The 17,566-nt window shown below is 40.7% G+C and overlaps 1 protein-coding gene across 1 annotated transcript in view; it reads left to right on the forward strand.

The window, feature by feature from the left end:
* The first annotated feature begins 1,322 nt into the window (after positions 1-1,322).
* Positions 1,323-17,566, forward strand: part of CRTAM (cytotoxic and regulatory T cell molecule) — a 33,031-nt gene continuing 16,787 nt past the window's right edge. The window contains exons 1-3 of the mRNA XM_076002597.1: positions 1,323-1,632; positions 12,896-13,042; positions 15,722-15,874. Of these exons, the coding sequence (XP_075858712.1) occupies positions 1,452-1,632; positions 12,896-13,042; positions 15,722-15,874 (481 nt within the window). The 5' untranslated portion in view covers positions 1,323-1,451. The remainder of the gene's footprint in view (positions 1,633-12,895; positions 13,043-15,721; positions 15,875-17,566) is intronic.

Below are 17,566 nucleotides of genomic sequence, written 5' to 3' on the forward strand. Positions count from 1 at the left end.
TTACCACTGACTCACAATATCACTTGAGGCAAATTTTTTTTTTTTTTTTTATAGTAGAGACGGGGTCTCGCTCTTGCTCAGGCTGGTTTTGAACTCCCGACCTCGAGCAATCCGCCCGCCTCGGCCTCCCAGAGAGCTAGGATTACAGGCGTGAGCCACCGCGCCCGGCCTTGAGGCAAATTTTTTAATTCTTCATTTTTAATTCTTCATTTTTCAAAAGGGACGATGCAGTTTACTCATTCTTTGCCTTATGATCCCTGGACAGCTTGTTAAGCACACAGGTGGCTCCCATTCCAGAAAGAATTTGGCTTAATCTACCCGGGTGGACCCTGGTAATCTGTGTGTCTTAGCTAAAGGCATTCATGTCATTGTACAATTTGAGAGAGATTATATCCTGCTAAGCTCTCTAAGGTAGCCCTACTTTCTCTCCTCTCTTTTCTTTTCATTCTCTTTCTACCTGTTAAGCTAGATAAAACATTTGAAAGATACTTCTGATGAGTAAGGTTTTCCCTACCCAAACTGTCAACAAATCTACAGAATATTAAAACTAATTTCAATTAGAACCCATAAGTAGTATTTTCTTTTTTTTTTATTTTTTTATTTTTTTATTTTATTATTTTTTTTTTTTTATTTTTCTGTTCTTAGTTTATGTACCCGTATTTTCTTTATAATTTTCCAAACATTGCGGACTGAACTCTATCTTCTAAACATAAGTCTAGTAGTATTATATTTTGCTATATGTGTCCCTGGAAAAATGAAATAAAGTCTATCTCAATTTGCCCAATTAATGAAAAAATTAAACACCGAAGTTATTCATTTGAATATTATTTCCCCCCAAAATCATATTCTCCTAAAAGACAAAGAATTTATATTTCATATCTGACCATGTCTTAGGACAGTGCATAGTAGATGCTGGATAGGTGGAGAGGTATGAGTGGATGGATGGAAGGAAGGATAAATGAATGGATGGATGAACAGGTGAGTAGGTGGATGGATGGATGGATGGATGGATGGATGGATGGATGGATGAACAGGTGAGTAGGTGGATGGATGGATGGGTAGATAGATATACAGATTTCAAGAATGAGTAAATATGTGAATGAATAAATTCATCCCCTGGTAACCATTCGAAATTGTTACCAGAGTTAAAATATAAAATATTCCCAAGAGTTGAGCAAAATTGTCTAATTATAATTATCCAGTAAACTAGAAAAGTAAAAATAAGGGTGACCTCATTGCACGGGGACATTTTAGTTTCCCTCCCACCCTTCCTCTCCCCCAAAGCTTTGCAGCCAGTCAACTTACCAGCACTACCCACTTGTGGTAGAACAATTTTTGCCACTAACACATCACTCACACTTCTCCACAATCAAGATGTCACTTGTGGTCCCTGAAATGTTCCAGCAGGAGGTGTTTTGGGGGCAGCTATGTAAAAGGGGGCTCCCAGACAGATGGAGGAGTTGATATACGGGAGGTCACAAAGCTACTGCCTCTCTCCCTTCAAAAGAAACTTCACAGCTCCATTTATTTCAGTACCTGGAGGAAGTCGACGAAGTGCTCGAAGTGCTACAGCGGTACAGTGCAATATGTGGTGGAGAGTTTTCAGTTTGCTGGCTTGGTTCCCCTTGCAAGGTAAGGACTTAGAGTGGATGTTTTTATGTTGCTCAGCTGACCTAATGTTTTGCCAGTTTTACCCAGCAGTCAGTCAACCGCATTTGCAGAGGATCCAGGTAACAACCAGGTAACTTTGCTAACACTTTTCAAGCCATGCTCAAATCACACATCTGAAGGACGTTGCCTCCTTTATGTAATCTCTTGTTCAGATCAGAAAGGATCATTATAATGTGTGTCTCTGTGGAATCTATGTTATAACAAAATGTAACAAGCTTATTAGGCTCTGTCTTTTAAGGATATACCAGTTGAAAGAGTGTCAGTTTTGGATTTAAAAATTTCCTTGCTGTATAAATCTTAGGCAAATCATTTAATTTCTCTGGAACTATTTCTAAATCTTCAAACCAAGATGATAGAAACATTTGATCTACCCAACTCCCTGGATTGTTATAAGGATCAAATTTCAAACGTGAAAATTGGAAACGTGAAAATTCACTTTGCAAATGGTAAAACGCTATACAACTCTTTATTCAAAGTTCAGAGATAATAATGAGACCAATGAAAACTTGGCACTTATTTTTAAAGAGCCAGTTATACTTTATATTTTACTATAATTTTCAAATTTTGTTTTTGATGCTTAATTCTAATGTAGCATTATGAAAATTAAAGAAAGATGCAGTTAGTGCAGGTGAAATACTTTGTACCCCAAAGTGGTGGCAGGTGTGTAGGAAAATGGCTCCTGGGGTCCCTAAGTCTCTGATTGCAACTTGTCTCACATTCATGCAAAGGAAATCACTCATAACTCCCGTGCTTGCTTGCTTTTTGTGTGCCCATTTGTTTCCAAATATAGAATCTGTAGTTCTGTTTCATGAAATGCACCTATCCTTCTAATTCTGCATTCACTGCAGAACAGCATCTGAAGGATGCTCTTTCTAAAATCTAGATTTCCTATTTTACATAGTACTTCATTTCTCTATTTTATACACTTTAATTAGTGCCTTCTTTTTTGGTCCCTGTACCCTGAGGCACTTAACAAGGATCCAATTTTGGTAATGAATAATATTAGTTTCTTCAATAAGTGGCTTAAAGAATAGCTAATACATTCAGAAAGAGTGCATTTAGATAGCTAAAATTAGAATGATTTCAATTATTCCAAAGTTAAAGCTTTTAACTGACCTTAACTTTTTCAAGCTTCTAGCTATTGCTTCCAAAAAGATACCTTCTAAAGATAAGTTTTTAAATAAGTAGCAAAAATCATGTCTTAAGTAAACCTAAGACAAGTCTTCTAAAATGTAAATTATTTAAATACTATTTATATATATGGAGAAAAATATTTTTTGTGCCATGCACAGTGCTGGGCACTTTTTGCTAATTACATTTCACCCTAGCAAAAATACTGAGGTAGGTGTTGACATCCCAATTTACAGATGAGAAAATTGAGGTTAAAATAAGTTAGGTAACCTGTCCCAGTTTTCATGGCTAGTAAATGGCTGGCAACCTGAGAAGCACATAGTAAAACTATTATCCATGAAATTTTCAATTAACCTGTGTGTGTGCACTGTGTATGTGTACTAGGTTGTGATGGAAAATGTGTTTCTTTTCTTTGTATGGCTTTATTTATTTATTTTTATTTCAATAGATTTAGGGGGTGCGAGTGGGTTTTGTTACATAGATGAATTGTATAGTGAAGTCAGGGCTTTTAGTGTACCCATCACCCGAACAGTGTACATTGTACCCAATAGGTAGTTTTTGATCCCTCCCCGTCCCCTTTCCCCAGCTCTGAAGTCCCTTATACCATGCTCTGTGACCATGTACACCCATTGGTCAGCTCCCACTTGTAAGTGAGTACATGTGGTATTTGTTTTTCCATTCCTGTACTTCACTTAGGATTATGGCTTCCAGTTGTAATCAAATTTCTGTGAAAGGCATTATTTTATTCGTTTTATGGCTGAGTAGTATTTCATGGTGTGTATGTGTATGTATGTATATGTGTGTGTGTGTGTGTGTATCTCACACAAAATGTGTTTCTTAATGTGACTTAAAAGTTTGAAAGCCACTTACTTGCACAATTTGGAAGACTGAATATTGAAAAATGCCAGTTTAAAAATTCATTCAAGGGACACCCAGAGGGCACCTACTCTCAGTGGCCCTTGAGCAATGATTGCTCACCTGACCTAAACTTGCTCAGGCCCAGCAGAGATCCAGATAGGAAAAGAGCTGACCACGTTGCTTTCTTGTCAACAAAAAGGCAGCAAATCATCAATTTTGACAAAGGTATAAATTCTCAGCTGATTTTAGAAAATTAAATTATGAAAAGATCACTGTGACTAGATCTACTGTGCAACTTCTATGGCTGTCAGAAATTATATTTTAAAAAAGTCCCATAATCTCAGAGCCTGCCCTCTTGTCAAAGCTACTTCTGGAATAAAGAGTCCCCAGGATAGGTAAGACAATAAGGAAGAATTTTCCAAAATTCATTCCATTTACCTACAGTATAGATAACAGAAATGTCAAATCCATCAGATTTTAAGCCCTCAAACATTTTGGTTAGTTAGTGGAGGGCAGGATGCAGAAAGCATAAGGGAAATTGCAAATTAAGTAGTTATTTTGATAACTTCTTTCGACCGGGAAAAAGTCATGTGTTTGATGACATGTTGTCGAGATAGCTTATTTAAGGCTATACTAAAAATAATTTAATTTTGACAAGTCTGACTGATTTTTACACCTACAATTGATTTTACACCTCTCTATTGATTCTATCTAAAAATAATAAAAATTCCTTTTTGTAATAATCTAAATTGAAGCACATTTTTGCTTAATACTTCACAACAGTCATGGAACTAGGGTTCTGGTTTGAGATATTAACTTGCTGAGTGTCTCTGGTTTTAATGTAGCTCTAGTCTTTATTATTCAATATAACAATTAAAAGCAAAGTTATCCTATTAAAATATTTATTCTTGAATATATACATTTACTAATTTTTATCTATTAATTCAACCAATATCTAAAATCTTACATTATGTTAAAATGAATGAATGGCAGACAACTTTTCCATGAGGAGTTTGTGATCTAGCCACAGAGACCCACTTGTAATCAAATAACTATAAAATAATGGGCTAAGTGCTATAATAGAAGCATATTCCAAGTATTTGGGAATTTACAGGAAAGTAGCGTAAGTCACTGAGGGGATAGGGAGGCTAAGGCCTGGTTGGGAACTTTTGACAAAAGTGTAATTCGAGTTGAGTGAAATTGAGTCTTGAGTCTTTAAGTTGAGTCATAAAGGATATAAGGAAGGCATTCTAGGTCAAGAGAACAGCATAGACAAAGGTAAAGTATCTTCTGGAGCCTGGAACTTCCTAGGAACAGCAGGTGACCAGGTGCATGGACTACCTGGAAGGGAGTGTCAGCAGACGACACTGGAGGAGAACACAGGAGTCAAGTCATCTGGAATTTTGGCCAGATTCTTACAGACAATGGGAGCAATAGCAAAGAGTTTAATGAAGGAAGAGATATGATCAAATTTACGTCTGTAAAATGTAATTCCAGAAGCAGATGAGGATGAATTAGAAGAAAGAGAGACTAGAAGGAAGTTATTGCAATGGTCCAGCAAAGAAAAGATGACAGCCTCCATTAAGGCAGCAATAGTAATGAAAAAAGAGGAAGAAATTGATTAAAGAGATGTTTTGGAGAGAGGAGTCCAGGGCACCTCTCCAATATCTGGTAGGCGGTGGTTGGTGATGACATTAACTAATATAAGGAAACACTGGACGGAGCAGGTGGCTTATCTATGTTAGACACTGGTAGAGCACAGGGGCAGTAGAGATAGTGAGTTTCTACAGGAGTTTCTACTGTGGAGTTTGGGGTCTTTGCAGGACAGACCTGCTCTCCTTCGGTTTTACATTTATCACATGCAAAAATAGGGCTATTAAGGCAATAAAAAGAAAGACTATTCTTTTTTCAGTCTACTATGATAACCTACAGTACAGGTAAAGATTATACATGGCAACTTCCAAAATCTTAGGAAAGAGCGAGTAACCTTAAGAATGGCAGTGGTTTTATCTACAGGTACTTTGGTAGGTGACTGACTGTGCCTGCTGCTTGCCCTTTTAGATGAGAGTCGGTCACATGGGCTTTGGTGTGAAGCTATCCCCTGACAGGACAAATATTAATAGTTCATGAGGTTAGGAGGATAGCAATGCTATTGAAGGTCACAGGCCCCATGGCCACATAGAAACCAGTCACAATCCATAGCCCCAAGCTCAGCTAGCGTTCTCATAACACATGGCCATGCATGGGTGGATGGATCCAGTCATGGAGATAATGACCAAGCCCAGAAGCCAATAATCGACTCAGTAAATGTGACCTGCCAGTAGGAAGTGGTGACCTCACACGCCGCAGTCATTCATTGTCAAGTTCTGTGTGCTCAGCATGTGTGCAGCCATGGAGGACTAATTTGCAATGCAAACTCTGAAGCCCAGACAGAGAGAACTAGCAAGCAGGCCTACAGCAGGCAGGGTCTAATAAGAAAGGTTAAAAGTGAATGAGCATATACACGTCTTAAGAGCCTATGGGGAGGAAGTGGTGAACACACCCTACTTCTCTGACAACCAAGGTGAAAGTCTGATCCCAAACTTAGGTGAAAAGAAAATTCAGAAGACAAGTTCCAATTTAGTTTCCAATGGCAAGGAGAAGATCGTGGAGAACTTTTCCTTAGAAAATGTACTATTTAAACTTAGGTGCATCATCCTCCTCTTCCACCTTTTAACAAGACCTAGAAACACTGAAAAAAAAATTTTAAGCACTACAGTTGGAGTGAGGCTGGGTGGGTTTGTGGCTTCTCACCAGGGCTATTCTTGCCTTTACAATAATTTCCTGTTTCTAAGCCAAACGTGGGGTCGACATGATAATACTGCAAGAAAAATAGGCCTGTAAAGCCAAAAGCAAGGCTTGGAGCAGAGCGGAGGAAACTACTCTTTTATGCCTCAAACACAGCCTTTTCCACGCGAAAGTCACGATCTCTAGCGTGGTCGGTCTGGTCATCACCCCGATTCTGAATTCTCAACAGCAAGAGCAGACATTAATCTTAGGAAATGCACAGTATTTTAGTCCATGATAAAAAAAAAAAACCATACTACATCTCATCACCATTTTTAAGTTACTGTAAGAGTTAAATGACTATTTAATTCGTAAGCATGCATCCTAAGAAAGAGACAAATGATATATACACCTTTAAAATGGGAGACATTTATTAGTAAACAGACTGCAGATAAATCTCACCACTCCCATCTTACCAAAGGCAGACTTTCTGTCTAGGCAATCATTTCACCAAACACAAAAACATGGGCAAAATATCTACGTGTCAGCTTCTAATTCCAAAGGATGAAATTAGGGCATGTTTCTTAGCACTAGTCTTTATTCTGTCATTTCTTCATTGTGTGACTAACTTACCTCCTGCTTCTCAGTATTCTTATTAACAACAGGAGAACAAAGATATCTGTGCATTGCCTGCATTATAGTGCCATCATGAGCACAGGCATTAAACCATTACTTTTCATGCTCACACTGTAGAAGTTTCTGTAAGGAATACATTTTAGAAAAATATAAAACATTCATTGCTCCCTAAACCTTTTTTTTTTTAAACTTAACTCTGTTTATGGGAAACAAGACAGTGCACGAGAACTAGAGAGTAAAGCAAGAATCAACATAGTGCAATGAAAGTCAGACAGTTCTAGATTAAAATCTTGACTCGGAAGCTGCTTATCCTCTGTGCTTGGATTTCCTCATCTGTAAAATGGGAATAATGATGCCTACTTTACGGAATTATTGGTTTTTGGCCTGAGTAACTGGGCTTACTGTTTGCTGGCGGTGAAGTCTAGGAGAAGAATGTGTTTAGGGGGAGAAAATCAAGAGTTTGCTTTGGATTTGCCAGAGTGAGATGCCTTTTAGACATGTAAGTGGAGTCATCAGCAAAGTGATGAGGCCAGATGAGAAGACCTGCAGGTGAGCATACACAGAGAGAAGAGATGCAGGATGTGACCTCCACTGTGTGGAGGGCACATTGAGAACCCAGGAATGCAGGCTAAGCAGCAGCAGCAGCCAGTGAGTTGGGAGAATAAAGACTGATATCTTGGGAACCTAGGAAAGACATTGCTTTCCATAAGAAGCGGGGAGTGATCAGCTATGGGGAAAGCACACAGTGGGTTGACTAAGATAAGGTCTGAGAATGGACCATTGGTTTGAACAACGTGAAGGTCTTTATCTACCTTGACAAAGAGCAGCTTCGGTGAAGTAGTGCGGTTGAAAACCTGACCAGGAAAGGAAGAGTGAAATGAGCAAGTATGGATAATTCTTTGGCAGAATTTTTCAATAAAAAAAGGGAAATAAGGTAGTAGCCAGAAGTGAATATGACATCAAGGAGTTTGGTTTTTTTAAATTATTATTTATTATTTATTTATTTATTTTTGAGACAGAGTCTCACTCTGTTGCCCAGGCTAGAGTGCCGTGGCGTCAGCCTAACTCACAGCAACCTCAAACTCCTGGGCTCAAGCAATCCTGCTGCCTCAGCCTCCCAAGTAGCTGGGACTACAGGCATGCGCCACCATGCCCGGATAATATTTTCTACATATATATTAGTTGGCCAATTAATTTCTTTCTATTTATAGTAGAGGCAAGGTCTCGCTCAGGCTGGTTTCGAACTCCTGACCTTGAGCAATCCGTCCCCCTCGGCCTCCCAGAGTGCTAGGATTACAGGCGTGAGCCACCATGCCTGGTCGTTTTTTTCTTTTTAATACGGGAGAGATAACACTATGTTTGTGTGTTGATGAGAATGATACAGTTAAAGAGGGAAAAAATGCTGACACAGAGGAGAGATGGGGCAACACAGGAGGGAAATCCTCAAGTAAACAGAATGGGATGGAATGTGGTGCCCAGGTGAGGAATATGACAGTCCATCTGCAGTGACATAAGGCAGGTGGCTTGTGCATGCTCTAAAAGCAAGCAGATTTGATTTGGTGGCAGGAGAAGGCAGAGGTTCTTTTTTTTTGAGCAGCACATTTTTTAGAGCAACACTGACACATATGCTAATAAATGATGTCACAAAAGCAAACAATTTATGTGATTAAGACAGGAAAGTGGACAGGAATTCTATAATTTTATTATTCCACAGAGTTCGTTCTTTTCTTTCTTTCTTTCTTTCTTTCCTTCCTTCCTTCCTTCCTTCCTTCCTTCCTTCCTTCCTTCCTTCCTTCCTTCCTTCCTTCCTTCCTTCCTTCCTTCCTTCCTTCCTTCCTTCCTTCCTTCCTTCCTTCTTCTTTCTTTCTTTCTTTCTTTCTTTCTTTCTTTCTTTCTTTCTTTCTTTCTTTCTTTCTTTCTTTCTTTCTTTCTTTCTTTCTTTCTTTCTCTTGCTCTGTTGCCCCGGGTAGAGTCCAATGGCATCAGTCTAGCTCACAGCAACCTCAAATTCCTGGGCTTAAGGGATCCTCCTGCCTCAGCCTCCTGAGTAGCTGGGACTATAGGCATGGGCCACCATGCCCGGCTATCTCTCTCCCCTCTTTCTCTCTCTCTTTTCCCCTCCATAAAATAATGACAGGGTGCCATGAACTGAGTGGCAAGATTAATTCAACCCTTGGTACCTAAGGTCCTAAATAAAAAGAACTCATTATCACTATCTAATCCTTAAAAGCCCTAATTCCCCTGAGCTGATCCAATAACAAGATGTTTACTGTGGCTGTAACTGCTGCTTCTTTTAATGTCTACTAGGACCCTGGAATGTGTAATACTGAATAGTCCTGTGACATCTGGGAAGGAGGTCCCTAGTGAGGAGCTGCAGAGCTACAAGGCTTTGTCTTTTGACACTTACCCTTTCAATTTTTCTTTTTAAAGCAAGAGTCAGTTCAGCTCTTCAAATAATTACTGGGCAATGCTTACCAAGTAATAGCAGTCCATGATGCTTACTATGTGCAAAGAACCTATTCTTATTCTTTATGTTATTTAATCATCTCAACCACTGTATAAATGAGTACTATTGTGTTCCCTGTTTCTATAGTAAGGAACTACAACACAGCTTGCCCAAGGTCATGCTGTTGGTAGTGAAGGGGCCAGGATTCCAACCAGGCGATCTGGCTTGAGTGTGTGTGCTTCAGCCATTGCATCACAGGCCACCCACGTTACAGATAGGGAAATGGGTATCACACAGCTCCTCCTTGCAGCAAGTTCAAGTTTCAGATGGTACAAAGCCTTGGGGACTAATGACAGATAAGAGAATCAAGAGCCAAATGTTCTCAGGAAGCTGAACCGTCAGCCCAAACCAACCAAATAAGACTGACCTAGAAAGAATGTGAAATATGAGCTTTGGTTCCAAAATGAAAAGCATCAATGCAGGATGAGGGACAAGTGAGGTGACCACAAGTCCTCTGAAAAAGATCTGGGTGTTTTGGTGACCACTTGCTCCCCATGAGCCTGGGGAGATGTTACAACTCAAGAGGGAAACGTTGGTCTTAATAGAAAAGGGGGTCCACAGGGTCCAGTGTAAGACAGGTGAATGTCCCCCTGTGCTCTGGCCGGCTTTGAGGACACCTGAGTCCCCTGTCCCAGGAAAACAGTAATATTTTTAGAAGGACATGGACAAACTACAGTCTATTCAGGTATGAAAGTTGGGAAGGGATGAAGAAATGATAATGAAACTAAAGGCCTGTCTTCTTTAATTATTTGACCATGCTATGGAAAAAATATTTATCTTCAGAGGACAGAAAGAACTAAGATCAAAAGGTAAAAGTAATAAAAAGACAGATTTTGGCTCCTCCTTGGCACCACCACCCATCCCACCATGACCCGTGCCCCATCTTCAGGGGCAGCTGACTTCAAGATTGGGGTCTCTATTTGCTCACTTTCCCCTCGTTACATTTTGGAGGCCCCTGCTGAGAGAATACTCAGTCCAGCTAAGGGCACAAGGGGTTGGATACAATGGGATGGCAGAATGGCTTTCACTGGAAGTCTTTGAAAATAAGATCGATACTTATCCTCCTGTTTCATGTGGTTCTTGCAGAAGCAGAGTGTCGGTTCCAAATATCTGGGGAGCATCCAGGGACTCTGGAATTTTAATTAGTCATTGCACTGCAACTGTGTTCTTTGGGAGTAGAATGATCAGAGAACTTGAGCCTGGGCTCCAGAGAATTGATGCATGAGTCCCACAGGAAATTCTGACTTCATTAGTGATGGGTGCAGCCTGGACATCAGGGTTTCTGAAAGCTCCCCAGGTGATTCTAATGTACTGCCAAGGTTGAGGACCTCTATCTAGTTCCCCTATCTACCTGATAAGGATGTCATAAGGATACCACAATAGGGATTACATGACTTCACAAATCTTTATTGCCAACAAAAATCCCTCAGAAGAAATTCCATTTTCATTCTCTATTAATATTATCATTATCACTCAACTATGGGTTAATTCTATAGATAAGAATATTTCCCAAAAAAAGAAAAAAGAATATTTCTGGCTGGGCGCAGTGGCTCACGTCTGTAATCCTAGCACTCTGGGAGTCCACGGCAGGCAGATTGCTCAAGGTCAGGAGTTCAAGACCAGTCTGAACAAGAGCGAGACCCCGTCTCTACTAAAATTAGGAAGAAATTAATTGGCCAACTAAAAATATATAGAAAAAATTATCCGGGCAAGGTGGCGCATGCCTGTATTCCCAGCTACTTGGGAGGCTGAGGCAGAAGGATTGCTTGAGCCCAGGAGTTGGAGGTTGCTGTGAGCTAGGATGATGCCATGGCACTCTAGCCTGGGCAACAAAGCGAGACTCTTGTCTCAAAAAAAAAAAAAAAAGGAATATTTCCAAATGACCACATCTAAGCAATATTCTAGCTTTATGCCTCAATGCTTTTTTGAAAACTCAAATCTCTTCTTGTTGTTATTCATTATAATATCAGCAGATGATATGGATATTTTCCCACTAGAACCCAAGTAAACTGTTTCCCATGAAAGTCAATCTGAATACAATACAATAATTCTGGGTTATAAGTATGGGAGGCTACATTGAAATTAATGACCTAGAAATGGAATAAATAAAAAAGTCAGCACCAATTAATTCCCAGAGCTCTCCAAAGCACTTTTCCTAATACTTGAAACTTATCACAAGGAAATACATTCCCTTCTGTTGTTTTTTTTTTTAAGGTTTAAGATGATGCAGTAAAACTTGTTACATTTGCTATTCGTAATTTATAACCCCATGGTATTCTTCCGTTTTTAAAAGTGTCTTATGCCTTCATTGATAGGAATTGTCTTTTCCTTAGGAAAAAAAACAACAACATTTTTTTTCAATTTCAAATTTGAAGAAATGATGAATGGCAATAAGTGTGCTAAATCAGCAGTAACGCCAGTTTATTTTTCCATTAATTTCCTTTTTGGGGAGATAAATTTGCAGCTGCTTAAAACCCATTGTCTATCATTCTCTGGGGGTTGTGATTCGGGGAAATTAGACTCTCATGTTTGCCTGGAGAAAGCGCCAGTGTGGAATATTGAATTGGAAGAGATCTTAGAACATCTTCCCTCTGGTGTAGAAGTGCTGACAGGGGGGCTTAGCTACTCCCCGGGAAGGGCAGCTCCATAATTCACGAGAGCACCACAAGTTATAACACTCTTTTTAAGAATCCTAGACACGCAACTTGTTTTTGGTGGTGCAACATGCCCATTTTGTAAACCAAGGCCGGAAGGGCTGAGTTTTCTGAGTCTCGCAGCTTAGACAGGCCGATGTAGTTATATGAGCATGGCCTTCGAAGTCCACAGCCCTTGGTGCAGATCCCAGCTCCGTGACCTCTGCGACCTTGAGCCTCTATTCCCCCGTCTGTAAAGTGAGCATGATAATTCTTCCTTTATAGGATTAGTTCGAAAATTAAATTAAATACAGGTGCTATGTCCTGGCACAGCTCCTGGCATCTGACAGAGCAAGCTCCCAGTACCTGTCGGACAGTTGTTCAACTTCCCCTTTCTTCCTGTCAAAACCCTACCCCTTCTCGCCAACCTAGTCCCGATGTCCCCTTCCCTTCTCGCCAACCTAGTCCCGATGTCCCCTTCCCTTCTTCATGAGGCGTCTTTACTGCGCCTACACACAGCGCTCACTTTTCTCCTTACATTTTTTGGTATTTGTTTATGTTTTGATTTCTAGAATAAATGTGTAATAAATGACTGAATGAACGAACGAGGTTGTGTTGGGACTAAATCTCTGCCACGTTGCAGGTGTGGCTCGGCCCCCCCAGCCTGACTGTCCCCCATTCTCTCCCTCCACAGAGGCCTTTCTGACTAACCACACGGAAACCATCACCGTGGAGGAAGGCCACACGCTCACTCTAAAGTGTGTCACTTCTCTGAGCAAGGCTGCCTCCCTCCAGTGGCTGACCCCTTCAGGATTCACCATTTTTTTAAATGAGCATGCGGGTAAGTGAAAGACAGAAAAAAAAAAAAAAATCGCCACCAGACCTCAACCTGAGGGATATTCCAGCCAGCCAGGCCGGTGGGACAGAAAGCCTGCATGAGTCACCGAAGGGCAGGCTCCGCCCACTTACTGTTACATGTGAATCACACCTCCGAAGCCTGTTGTGGTACACGGGGCTGCTTTTTAGGGGGCAGGAAGTCTGCAATGGAAACCCCCCCAGCATGGTTGTTAAAGGGGACTCAAATTACAAAGCACATTTCCATGTCCCCACCCCCTCATCACTTTTTGACTCTCAGCGACCATGACACAACCACAGCAAAATGACAGGCAGCCCACTGACTGTGACCCCTCTGTCCTCAGGCAGCCGACACCATCACCCCTCCTCTGGAGCCAGCTGCTTCATTTTCCGTCTGAGCAATCCAAAGTCACATGACAAAGCTCCCTTCCAGAAACCTCTTCTTCTCCTGTTGGTCTTAACGTAAAATCAAGATCTGTAAGCAGCACAAGATGACAGGTTGTGACCTCGGAAATGAGGGCAGTCATTCCTCTCTTCACAAACACACAGGAAATGACTTCAGGATGCCTGAGATGGAAAAGGACTCTTGACACATTGACTGCCACACTAGAAAAAAAATTTTTCCCTGGGGCCATGAAGCTTTATTATGAAAATAGAATTAAAACTTTGAAAACAGAACAATCCTTTTTAATTTAATGAAAAATTTCTTGCATTTAATTGTTTTCTGTGCATCAGTTATATGCAACTCATGTGGCACTAGAATCAGTATTTTTTTTTTTTTTTTTTTTGAGACAGAGTCTCACTCTGTTGCCCAGTCTAGAGTGCCATGGCATCAGCCCAGCTCACAGCAACCTCAAACTCCTGGGCTCAAGTGATCCTCCTGCCTCAGCCTCCCAAGTAGCTGGGACTACAGGCATGTGCCACCACGCCTGGCTAATTTTTTCTATATATTTTTAGTTGGCCAATTAATTTATTTCTATTTATAGTAGAGACGGGGTCTCACTCTTGCTCAGGCCGGTTTCATACTGCTGACCTTGAGCAATCCGCTGGCCTCGGCCTCCCAGAGTGCTAGGATTACAGGCGTGAGCCAACGCACCCGGCCTAGAATCAGTTTTTACACTGCATGCCACTTCAGTTGTATGTGACTCATGACACACTTATTGAATTTGTTTAGGAGAATTGAGTTTTCATATGCTTCCTGAGGACCCATGCTCAAAACTAGTGTGAGTTAAATACAACTCACATGGCAGTTAATGTCTTAAAAGTTTATTTATTTCATCTCTTTGACTTTGGGTATGATTTCACTAAACTTTTTCCTTCATAATGAGATAATTTGATATCTACATTTAATATTCCTAGCTGCCAAATAATTGGAAAACTCTCTAAAACAGCAAATTTCATTCTTATTTATAAAGAAGAGCCTCTAAAAATTTTTGATATGCTTTAAAAACATCATTAAATACTAACATGTTAAATATAAAATAATCAAATACATTATTTCAAACTAAATCGACTATTAATACTAGATTCTCATAAAATAAGAAGATATTAATTGTTCTGAGAGAAAAAAACTTAGAGATAATTCTGTTAAATAATGCTTTTGTTTTATTTTGCTTTGTTTTTGGTTTTGGTGAACTTGGAGCAGATGGACATTCTGAGATTTCTGCAGCAGAATGGCTTGATCTAGCTTGATAGTCCTCAACCTGGAATGATCTTGCCTTCCAGGGAATATGTGACAATGTCTGGAGATAGTTTGAAAGGGGCACAGTGCTTCTGGCATCTAGTGGGTAAACATCCTACAGTGCACAAGAAATCTCCCACAACAAAGAATTATTGATTCAAATGTTAACAGAGCAGAGGTTGAGAGCTCCTAAATTCTGGTTCATTTAATACCAGTGTCCCAGGATATACAACCATTGTTCCAGATGAGGAACACCTTCCTCGGTCAGCCCTTTAAGATTTAACTATCTCAGGCCTGTTTATGTTATAAATCTTAACAGTAAAAATCAAAGCCAACAAAAACACTAATTTCAGAAGCCTCCAATTTGCTAAGGGAACCTTGACCCCAGATGGAATTCCCAGGCCCATACACTGTTAAGAGGACCACTTGCTATTGGGTGGAACTTTCTGGAACTTTCTGGGGCTTGCTTTTTTGCCATTGGCTAAACATCTGGAAGAACTAAGTCATAATCTGTGAGAAATTTCAAATAATAACAAGACTTTTAATACCAAAAATAAAAAGCACCTATCTGGTACATTTATCAATGCCTTTATTTTCCATTCTACCCATACACTGTGACTGGTTGACTTCAAGTGAATCATATTTCAAAGATGTAAATCACCCTGGGGCATTTTTCATTAAAAAAAAAAAAGGTCTAAAATCTTCCTGCAACCAGAACCCTTTGCCAGCATAGCATTCTTAATTTCCTACGAGCACAAATAAACAATTTGTTAATTTTACAGACCTCACTATCAACATATTTTACTTCCTAAACTGACTTTGAGGGGAATCAACTGGGAAAACTAGAATTTGGAAGGCAGTGCAATCGAAGGCATGACATCTTTTCCCTTTAAAGTGCGAAAGTCAAAAGCTATTCCTGTGGGCGATCGATCTGTACTCATCTGATACATTTCCTCATGGCATCTCTATTTCCCTCTTGTGCAGCTTTTAAACATTCCAAATACCAGCTCCTTCATCACTCAGCCAGTCAGCTGTCCATCAGAGTCCCTAACGTGACCCTGCAAGATGAGGGCGTCTACAAGTGCCTGCGTTACAGCAACTCCGTGAGCACCAAGGAAGTCAAAGTGATGGTGCTAGGTAGGTAGCCCAGGAAGTAAATCCGGGATGGGTGCAATATAGTTATGAACACGACGTGACATTTTTAAATCTAACATATTAGTTTAAAAATGTTGCCTCCAACAAGGGGTTTCCTGGGGGCACCTCTGCCATCTTTCTTTCTTCCTTTCTTCCTTTCTTCCTTTCTTCCTTTCTTCCTTTCTTCCTTTCTTCCTTTCTTCCTTTCTTCCTTTCTTCCTTTCTTCCTTTCTTCCTTTCTTCCTTTCTTCCTTTCTTTCTTTCTTTCTTTCTTTCTTTCTTTCTTTCTTTCTTTCTTTTCTGAGACAGAGTCTCGCTTTGTTGCCCAGGCTAGAGCGAGTGCCATGGCGTCAGCCTAGCTCACAGCAACCTCAAACTCCTGGGCTCAAGCGATCCTCCTGCCTCAGCCTCCCGAGTAGCTGGGACTATAGGCATGCGCCACCATGCCCAGCTCATTTTTACTATATATATTAGTTGGCCAATTAATTTCTTTCTGTTTTTAGTAGAGACGGGGTCTTGCTCTTGCTCAGGTTGGTTTTGAACCCCTGACCTCGGGCAATCCGCAAGCCTCGGCCTCCCAAAGTGCTAGGATTACAATCGTGAGCCACCGCACCCAGCCTCTGCCATCTTTCATTGAAAGGAAACAGAAGAGAACAATTTGAGAAGCAAGCCCTAGATTGAACTGTGAACTTGTGAAATTTGGCTTTGGCATCACCTAACTTTTCTCTCTGGGAAACTAAATGGAAAGAGAATTGATATTTGATGAGCTGTGACTATGTGCCAGGCGCCAGGGAATCAAAGATGAGTTAGGCACACTCTGCCCGTAAGGAGTTTGCACACTCATTTAGGAAGCAAAACATGTATGTAAATGCAGGAGTGCCTCATGACAGCATATCCTAAGATAGGATGAATTACAGATGTAGCTGCACTGCCCGATTTGCTCACATCCTCTGCCAAAACAATTCCTCTCTTCTGCCAGGGGTGGGGAGTAGGGGGTGGGGGTTGGGGATAGGGGGTGGCAGTGGGAGGCGCCAATAGGAAGTGACAACCTCCTAATCATCTGGGACTCAGTTCTGTAGACAGCTCTTCCAGTATATGTCTTAATAGCTTTGCTTTTTTGTTTTTTGTAGCAGAACAGATCGATTAAAAACATTGCTTTTTATTGGTCTCTAAGTAACATCAACCCACATATCACACAAATGAGTTTCTTAAACTTTTTTTGTTGAATCATTGTAGCACAGTGACTGCCACAAAGTAAAGGCACAGTGGGAAAGTAGCTGAGAAGGAATGGCCGTCTGGAGGTTTTGAGAACCAAGTGACTCAGCTCGGGAAGGGTTGTCTTCCCCCAGCCTTATGGGCCACCTCCAACACCATCCTGGCTCTAGCTAGCCATGTACAAGCTTGAGCCAGGTAGAGGTACCTGTGCGTACCTCTACCATTGCACTCAGCACATGATCTTTTAATTAACAGTGTAGGGGCTAAGTCTACCCCGACATTATTAGCTCCCTGAAGGACCGTGTCTCTTTCGTCTTTGTATTGCCAGCATGTAACACTGTCCAGTGCATCCTTGGAGCTAATAAGTGCCTTCACAATGTCTTGATGGCAGATGAATGAGTTAGATAAATGTGGAAGAGTGTAGTTCTAGACCAAAGTGGAAGGAGAATGGAAAAGGAAAAACTAAGCCTAGCTAAAAGG

This window comes from Microcebus murinus, chromosome 4 (assembly GCF_040939455.1).
Source record: "Microcebus murinus isolate Inina chromosome 4, M.murinus_Inina_mat1.0, whole genome shotgun sequence".
NCBI classification, from domain to species: Eukaryota; Metazoa; Chordata; class Mammalia; order Primates; family Cheirogaleidae; genus Microcebus; species Microcebus murinus.